The 9,378-nt window shown below is 54.1% G+C and overlaps 1 protein-coding gene across 1 annotated transcript in view; it reads left to right on the forward strand.

Annotated features, from left to right (window-relative positions):
• Positions 1–691: 691 nt before the first annotated feature.
• LOC127748822 (uncharacterized) overlaps positions 692–9,378 on the forward strand; it is a 131,953-nt gene continuing 123,266 nt past the window's right edge. Inside the window, exons 1-2 of the mRNA XM_052263834.1 lie at positions 692–776; positions 1,852–1,895. Of these exons, the coding sequence (XP_052119794.1) occupies positions 692–776; positions 1,852–1,895 (129 nt within the window). The remainder of the gene's footprint in view (positions 777–1,851; positions 1,896–9,378) is intronic.

The raw sequence follows: 9,378 nt of genomic DNA on the forward strand, positions 1-9,378 counted from the left end.
ATGTGGAGTTTTTTCTCTCTTTTTTTTTTGTCTTGTAAAATTTGCTGCAGCAGTTGGCAACCCTACACCGCATGTATGACGTGTTGGCTGCATTGTTCCGCGTCACAGCGCTACTGCATGTGAAGGGGGTGGGGGAGAGAGGGGGAATTGGCGAGGATGGCGGGGCGGCGAAAGGGGGGAGGGGAGTGGAAGAGGGGGTAGAGGGAGACCGGATGCCGACCAGGCGTTTTGGCAGCCAAACACGCTGCTTCCTCCCCTCTCCCGCTGAGCCTCTCTCTCTCTCTCTCTCTCTCTCTCTCTCTCTCTCCGTCTTTGTGACAATGACGTCGGGCCCCGCTGTTTCTTCGCACGTTGTGCGCACTGTCTGAGCCCAAAAGTCGCCTGTGTGTGTGTGAGAGAGAGAGTTGGGGGGGGGGGGAGGTCAAGATTTAAATGGTGTAATAGGCCCTCTAAGCTCTCTAGTTGTTGTGCTGGTAATAATGACAGCAAAATTAATTGTATTAGTTCTTCTTATGGTCCCTCCATTGGAATATGACAGCGTCACGCACTGTAGGGTCTTCGTCACGCTCGAGTCACAGGCGGCGTCACGTTGGCCAAGGTTATGGTCAAGATGGGTCGGCCATCCGCACCTTCGCCGCGTTGCGTTGCGTGGCGTCCCAAGCGACTGCTGGCCGCCGCTGGGCACCGAACCATGAAAATGTATGTTACAGATCGTCTGGGGAGACGTTTCCCGCCTCGCAGTCCCTTTCTTTGTGGCGTGGCCTGGCGTCGTCGTCGTGAGTTGTACTTGATTGTCTCTCTCTGTCTCCCTGCGTTTCGTTTCGTTCCGTTCCCGGATCAGATGGATCGTCTGGGACCAGGCCAGATCTGGGCAGCAGCAGGACTGTCCAGGACCTGGTCGTGGCCATGCCGTATTGTTTGCGGTGACTGGGGCAGGGCGCGGAGCACATCCATCTGATCTCGGGGTGCCTGCGCTGCTGGGAGCCCCTGCACTGAGGCCGCTGGGGTCTGGTTGTTTTCGCTGGAGGCCCTTACTATACACTTTCAAGGAAACGATGTCGACCATAGTGGCTCCAGGAGGTACTCTAAAATTCTGAAGAATTCAACGAAAGGCGTTATTTTATAAATGTTGTATAGATTGATAAACGAACAAAAAGCATCGATAAGCAACTATGATAGACCTCATTTACCTGCAAAAGTCACTTTACAATTCGTCGTTGAGCTAATACTTTTGACGTTATAATTTTGATTTCCCTTTCCTTTCTATCTCCGGCTCTGGGTGTCGTAACAACCTGCTGCAATCACTGCAAGTAAAGGAGTGAGCAAATATGATCCAAATAGAGAGCGCGATTGTGAATCCAATTTGATGACTCCTGGGGGAACAATTAAATTTCCTAGCACAGGTCACAGGAAATTGGCTTGTTTCAAGGATATTAACTTTTTTATAAGGATATTTATCCGATTCTAGAAATCACTTTTTGTGTTCAGTTGTTTACACTTTTGTTCACATTGCACCTGATGTACTCCGGCTGTACTCCGATGTACTCCAATTGTACGTCGGCTGTAATCCCATGTTGTGTGTGTATATATTGAAGACGTGTAAATATGTGTGTGTGTATTAAACCGCCCTTTGTTTAAGTACTTAAATGTGTATTTATTACACACTTTGCGAGGAGCTTTTGTGTTTGTGGGGGCACTGTGTCTTTTTGAACGCCGGTGCTTGATTAGTGAGCTTGGGCTCTAGTTGCACGGCACTCATCGGCGTGTCGAATCTTAAGAGTTTTTTGGGTGTTGAAATTTTTCCAATATATTGTTAAATTATGTACAGTCTTTTTTTTTTCTGTTTCCCAGGAGAAGGTGTGAGTCCCGATGGAGGAGAGCGTGCGGGCGTTTTGGTGAGTGAATGCTCCCCTTGCACCCCTCGCGCACCTGTAGCTCAGCCCCGCCCGCAGGTTGGGCCCGGGCCCGCTGCGGTTCGCTCTTTGATGTGTTTACACATTCGGGCGGTGGAGGGTCTCGTGCCCGGGCCTGAGGGGTGGGGGCTGAGCTATCTGCTCCGGCCTGGCCTGCCTGGCCACCGCTCCCCTAATTTGGCAACCTGTGGAGCACCCCAACACGGCCCGGGGTCCGGACCGGGCGGCACCAACCCCTCAGAGGGGCCGAGTGGCTCTCTCCTGATTTGGTGGATGAGCGCTTCCGGCTGGCTAGCCTCGCTGCAGGAGGGCCAGCCCGCGGACGCTGCAGCCTCCTCGGCGCAGGGCCGGCGCCTCCGCTGCACTGCCGACCCGTGCACTTTGCGCCAACTCCCCCCGGCCTCGGCGCCACCCTCCCCTCCACCCTCTCTCGCTCTTCTGCCCCGCCCCTTCCCGATCGCTTTCTTTCTCTTACGCTGCTCCCTTCCGGCGCGAAAGAACATTCGGGTGTTCTTCTTCCTTCTTCTTTGTGCCGTTCCAGCATCGCGCCCGGCCGGCCGGCCGGCGGAGGAAGCAGAAACAATCACAAAACGCGGCCGATCGATGTTCCGTTTTATCTCTCTCTCTCTCCCTTCGCTACTACGAGCCCCTCACCCCAGCCCCCCCTCTCTCTCTCTCTCTCTCCAAAACGCGGCCGATCGATGTTCCGTTTTATCTCTCTCTCTCTCCCTTCGCTACTACGAGCCCCTCACCCCAGCCCCCCCTCTCTCTCTCTCTCTCTCTCTCTCTCTCTCTCTCTCTCTCTCTCAGCGCCGGCCTAGCCCAGTCCGTTTGGGGGTGGCGAGGCCAGGGATCCTTCGCCCACCCCGGACCTCGACCCAACCCTCCCCTAACTTTACACAATCTCTTCCCACCCGTGATTTTTTTGACAACACGCTCACGAGACCGAAAAAAAACAACGTCGCCCTCTCCTTTCTTGTTCCCAAACGAGGTGATAAAAATGAGTATCATTCAAACTCTCGCGCGCGCGACGGGCGCGTGGGCGGGTGGGTGTGTTTTTTTTATGGGTTCGTATACCTTTCAGAACGACTACCCCCTCTCCCACCCTTTTTATCGGGCGTTTTTTCCGTCGCCACAGCCACGTCCCTGTATGTTGATAGAGTTGTTGATTTCCATGCAGAGCGAAAAAAAGGACACATTGAGGCTGTCTAAGGGTCCTGTGGACAGTCGAAATTTTGGGGGGAAAAGGATCAGGTCGGGTCTAAGTTGTTATTGTTATTTTAGGAGGTAAAGAGTTTTGCCCGGTTTGGCCGTACTTGATGTGACGGTGTTTGTTTTAGCCGTCTCTCTCTCTCTCTCTCTCTCTCTCTCTCTCTCTCTCTCTCTCCCTCTCTCACGCACGCGTGACCGTCCACCTTTGGCCCGGGCCGGCTTGCTCCCCCGCTCGCATCACCCCAACTTTGCAATTTGGCAACTTGTTGCCGCGTGACGCACGCGTGAGTGAATGAGTGAGTGTGGCGTGGCGTGGCCCGGGCTCTCGTCCTCTTTCTCCTCCCTCCACTGCCATCCTATTCGCTTTCTCTCTCTCTCTTTCCCTCTTCGGCCGTGGCCGCTCTCTTTCTCTCTCCCTCGCCAACCTGTTGCCCCCAACAACCACCAAATCGTGAGATTATCCTTCCCCCATCCCCCATATGCCCGGCCGGCCGGACCCGGTCCCCTCGCGACCTCATTTGTTTAAGCGGAGCCGGTCAGCAGCGCTGCCCCCCCCCCCCCCCCCGGCCCAGCGAGATAGGGGATGAAAAAAAAGGGCCACGAGGAAAAAACAGCGCGGCTTGCGTTTGAAAATGTATACATGTGCAGCGCGTGGCCAGCCAAAATTTCTTTTTTCTTTTCCCCTATTTTCAGGGCGTGGCTTTTTCCTGCAGTCCGCGCAGTTCTCCCCCTGCAGTGTTGCCGAAAGCGACCCTCTTTTTCTCACTCTTAATTTGCTGTACCCTTCTTCTTCTCTACAAGGGTCTGTTCATCGACCCAAGGAGGGGCGAGGTGTGGTGGGGGAAGAGGAGCCCGAGAGGGGTAGCAGTAGGCCTGGCTGGCCACGGCCCGGGCCGGCCTAGCGGGCGGCCTACCTCCCCCGGGGCGCCACGCGGTCGAACTCGGCCAGGACCGGGTTAGGGAAGGAAACGCACAAGGTGGGGATGGAGGCGGCGGTTCGGGTGCGGCTCGACCCGGCTACGGCCCCTCCCTACCCCCTTCCCTCCACCCCTGCCTGCGCGGCGTGCCGGTTTGGCCGGCCAGGCCCACCACTGCAGCGTCGTTGGGCGTGGCGCCGGTTTGGGGCACCTCACGGTGTCGGGAGAGAGTACACCTACGCGCGCACTAGGATCAGATAATGGAATGACATAGTGACGAAGAGAAAAACAGTAGCAACTTTTGCCAAAAATAAAACCTTTTCACTCATTGCTAGCTGAAGGGATTTTCTTTGTCATGGATGTTGCAGGTTGCTTACAGCTAACGGGTATACGAACGAAAGAAAAACAAATCAAGAATGAAGCACGCACGGTTCGATAAAAATGATTCATGTGTTTTTATTTTTTTTTTGTTGGGTAGTGTGCGGCGCTTGGGGCCAGCTTATTACACTTAGAGCCTGACAATGTCGTATGGGGCGCCTTCATGACGACCCAAGATTTATGCGAGCGGGTTGCGGCGGGGCGGGGCGCGATGGGGCGGGGTCTGCTGGGATGGGATAGACTGTATTGCGAGAACGGCTGCCATTTCGGAGCTGCGCACAGAATGTTGTTCTGCAGAGCGCGAGGCGGGAGCCCGTCAGGGTAGTGTGTGGGGCTGTAGTGCGAGAAATGTTTTCTCCCCTCAGCGATGGTCACCCCTACCCTTACCACTTGGTACTGTGATTACTGCTTCAAAAAAATTCCACGACTTTACGGATGTCTCATATAGGCAAATGTTTGTTTACCGAATTATTCGTAACACAATCGAATCAATGATTTGCAATTGTGGTGCTACGAATTATTTGTAAAACGAAATCTAATTGGTTGGCTCGTAACGGACAAACCATGCATAGGATGTTCCAAAAGAACGAGCAATTTTTCTAATGACCTAATTTTTGGCAATTTGCACAACATGTAGTGCAAACAGAAACTCAACTACATCACGTAGTTAAAAGTACATTTTGACAGAAACTTTCACCCTTTTAACCGTCTTGTAAATAGCTGCCGTTCGCAAAACTGGGAAACATTCCCGAATTTACAAATCGTTCTCGAAGAACTTGCATATACTATTGCGCGAATATCATTCATCCTATACTGACTGCGAACCATTTGTAAAAAAAAACTGCGACTGATTCATCCTAAAATTCGACACGAATAATTTACAAGACATTTATGGGCAATACCAGGAGGAATGGTCAAAATTGTCCGTCCGTCACGCGATTTGTGAGCGACTGAGCTGAGGCCCCACGTTGTTTTACAACAGATGTCCTGACTACCCATCTCAAGAGGCGTCCAGTCATGTTTTGTACGAAGCCGTAATACCGTCTGACACAAATAACGTAACGTACGGATACTCCCTGGAATTTGCTCTTATCAAATACCGTAAATTTACGACGAAATTTTGTAGAGATGTTGATCATGTAGTTCCGCGGTGCGTGGCAGAGTTTAATCACGAAATGTGACAGCCAGCAGCATGTGCGTCGAATGACGCATCCAGAAGAGGATTCCATACTAATCCCGATCGACACAGATACAGTAAGAGGGAACCATTTCTCTTATCATCCACGACCCAATTTCGCGTGTGAGCCGTGTCGCGCCGAAGTCAAGTCCGACAGTCCTCCCTCCCTCCCATACTACTCTCCCTCACAAACGCCACAATGTATCCCGGCCCGGACTGCAAGGCCCTGCCCATAGCGCGGCCGTACGGCCCCTGCCGGGGAATGATAAAACGAATGTTGCGGTAGGACATGGCCTGGCGGGCCTTGGGCGTCGGCGGGGCCTGGCGGCGGAACTGCTTGGCCCCTCGGCCGCCCGGGGCCCCTGCCCCCCGCCTTTGTGGTCAAACATACGTCTGGTGTCGGTCATCGCCCCCCCCCCCCCTCCTCCCTGCTCCCTCCCAACTCTTTCGGGAGGGGGGGAGGGTGGCCGTCCAAGGTCCCTAGGGACCTCCCTCTCCCTCCTTTCCCCCGGGTGCGCTGTCGACTGCTGGTCGACCGCCAACGGCGCCCAATTTTGAAAGGAAATGCGATGGCCGCATAGCTTCGGCAGCCTTTGGTTTATTCCGCTCATTGACACGGCGACCGCCTGCTGCATGCATTGTGCGTCTGTGTGTGTGAGTGTGTGTTTGTGGGCTTGAGCGCTGTGAGAGTGTGTGTTTGTGCGTCACCGCCACCCACAGAACAGAATCGCATCATCAGGTCACCATTGATAGACTGCTGAAGGGTGGGTCCTGGTGGCGGTGTGCTGATCTCGCCGCCATCCGCCGCCGTGACTCCTCTGCTCTGAGCCGAAAATGACACCCCCTCTGTTCTCTTGGTGTAGGAAATTCTCATAGGCTGGTGGTGAAAACGTCAGATGTGCACTGCGCGTAAGCAATGAATCGTTTTCGTAATATTGCTTGATTCTGTATCCATGTGAAAGAAGAACTTGAATTGTTGACCATTTGTTCTGTTGAGAATTTGCGTTACGTCTTATCAAATCTGATTAAATTTCCAGAACTTTGGTAATTTTTGATGAATTTTACGAAGTTTGCAAAAAATTTGCTGATGTTTTAAGCTTTCACTTTAATTAACTTTCAGTAAATTTCGTCGAATAATTTAACTTTTCTGTAAATCAAATACAAAACTTGGAATTTTCGGGAATTTTGAAGTCGCCCTTTTTTGTGGTGATCGCCTTTTCTTCTTTTTCTTTATTGTAGTGTAAAGTATGGGCCGCCGAGTTGAATGTGCCTGCTGGAGAATTTCTCGTAAACAACAACCTACCGCCATGGCCGCGCACTGCCCCGCCCGCGCCCCGCCCCTCACCCAGCCCCGCGCCCAGCCCCGCCGGCCCGAGCCGTCCTACTTGGCCGGGGCCCGTCCTCCTACGCGCTGCTCCGCCTCATGGCCCGCCCCGGCCCGCCGCCCCGGCCCGGTGCCGTGACCCCGCGGTGCGCGCCGTGACACAGTGCGCGGGACGCGAGTGCGCCTCGTCATTAGGCGTTCTCTTCTGCTGCGATTTAACGCAAACAATGATTAATGACGCTGACTAATTAAAGAACAAAGTGTTTCCGCGCGTCTGTGTGTGTGTGAGCGTGTGCGGGCGCATGCGCGCGCGCGAGAGAGAGAGGTGTGTCGTACCGTGGTGCATGAATAGGTCTCTTGAGATGATGCTCCCCAGGTGAGCTCGCCCCGCTCCGCCCCGCCTCAGAGCGACGCCACATGGTGCGCGGACGCTCCGCTGCGCGGCACGCCCGGCCCGGCACACACCGGGGCCTACCCCAACATGGCGCGGCTGAGGTTAGGCCCGTGGCGCGGCGGTTAGGCCCGGGCCAGCCGCCTGGCCCACTCTCGCGCGCAGCAGCGCGGCCTCGGGTGGCACTAACTTGATTACGGGCCGTCACTTTGGTGACACCTTCCGCTCGCAACAATGGCTTCCCCGATAACAGCAGCCGTGTGGCGGTCAGCAGCATCGGATCCCCCCCACCCCCTATAGCTCCCCGCCCACACCGTGGGCTCCACCTTGTCGAACAGAGCTCAGCCGGCTCAACCAGGAGGCTTCGATGTGGCCGCCTTGGGGTGGGGGGCGTTGGTGTGGTGCGGCCTGGCGTGGCGGGGCGGGGAGCGGGGGTGGGTACTTACAGGGATGTCCGTGCGCGGCTGGCGGACGTACCCGCCCAGCAGTACCGCCCGGTGGTGTCGTCACTTTTGTGACAACTGCGAGACGGATGCTCGCAAATACCCTCGGTTCCTCACCAAATCTTTTAACATGTTCGCCAAACAAAATCTGTTTTTCTTTGCAAATAATTCTGTAAGATGGCCCCACAACTCCGAAAAACTCCTAACTTTTGGTGTAAGTAATTACAAAACCCCAATGCTTAATCCAAATTAGTATTTTTGTAAGAACACTATTTGATGCTAGGAATGTGTCGGTGATTGTAGTCCAGAAACAGTTAATTGTTTCCACAACAAAGTTTGTCAACGGAAAAAAGGCAGTAGCTGAACGTTGGTCAGAGAAATAATTAATCTTGCTCCAATTTGTTGTTTTCGAGCTTTCAGTCAAATATTTATTTCGTTTTGGAGGCGATCAGTTTCACAAAAGATACCTCCAAAAGTCGTGGAACTCGCGTTTAAAGTCAGCGAAAAGTCGGGGAATTTGAAAACTTCTGATTGCGTGCCCGCCCTGCATTAACGATATATTTTCACAGTGGTTTGGTGCAATAAGCCTCCGCAACGGGTGTGGCGAGGGTACACCCCAGTCCCTATTGAGGTTTGCGATCTCAACCGACGACTGGGAAGAGAAAAAGTCAACGGCGGGGAGGCGGAGACGGCGCGCGGTGCGCGGAAAAATGAAACGAAACCAAAAAATTAGTTTTCTCTGCGGTTTTGTGTCGTTGCCCCGCCCGGTAATAAGGAGACATTCCTGTCCTCTCTCTATCTCACTTTACACCGTCCCCTTCTGTATTTCTTTTTCTCGCTCGCTCTTTACTCGCGTGAGGGAGAGGCGAAGAGAGGAAAAGATTGCGCGGTTTTAAAGACAGGGCCGGTAAAAATATCCCCCTTGGCGTTTGGACGCGTATGGGGGCTCTTTGCTCTGCGAGAAGTGTCAGAGAGAGAGAGAGAGAGAAAGAGAAGAGCACAGATAGACTGGGTTTCGGAGAGAGACGGACGGAGACAGGCGGAGGGAGAGTGACGGAGACAGAGGGAGAGTGACGGTGACAAAAAGGAGCGGGGCACGAATAACAGGAGCAGCTGCCAGGTCAGCAACACTCAGCCTTGAACGAAATTGCTCTAGGACGGCTGCGCCGCTGCGCCCCGCTCCACCGCGCTCCGCCCCGCGTTACGCTCCGGGCGGCTGGCTCCTCCGGGCGGCTCCGGCCTGGCCTCCTCCGGCTCCGGGGCGGCAACCGAGAGTCCACATCAAGCACGGCCCGGCCATTCCAGCGCGCGTCGGCAAAGTCACAGGCGTCCGCAAAGGAAAGAGGGGACCCAACGCATATAGGAATTTTAAAAATACTAACCCGAAAAATTACCAATATGGAGGGAGATCATAGATCCTGTCACATGTTGTGATTCATGTCGCAGCCGGCCAAACTCTGACCAAATCGTTTTGTCCTCGACGCACGAAGGATGAAAAATTTTGCTTTCAGTCTCGTTGCGTGCTTCTTTCGCTTCCAGCGCGTCGCGTTTCGGCGGGCAGAATGCACTCGTCGAGGACGAGGGAAGGGGGAAAGGATGAAGGGGGGCACAGAGACCGGGTGG

Source organism: Frankliniella occidentalis, unplaced genomic scaffold (assembly GCF_000697945.3).
Source record: "Frankliniella occidentalis isolate FOCC.00 unplaced genomic scaffold, Focc_3.1 Scaffold14, whole genome shotgun sequence".
NCBI lineage: Eukaryota > Metazoa > Arthropoda > Insecta > Thysanoptera > Thripidae > Frankliniella > Frankliniella occidentalis.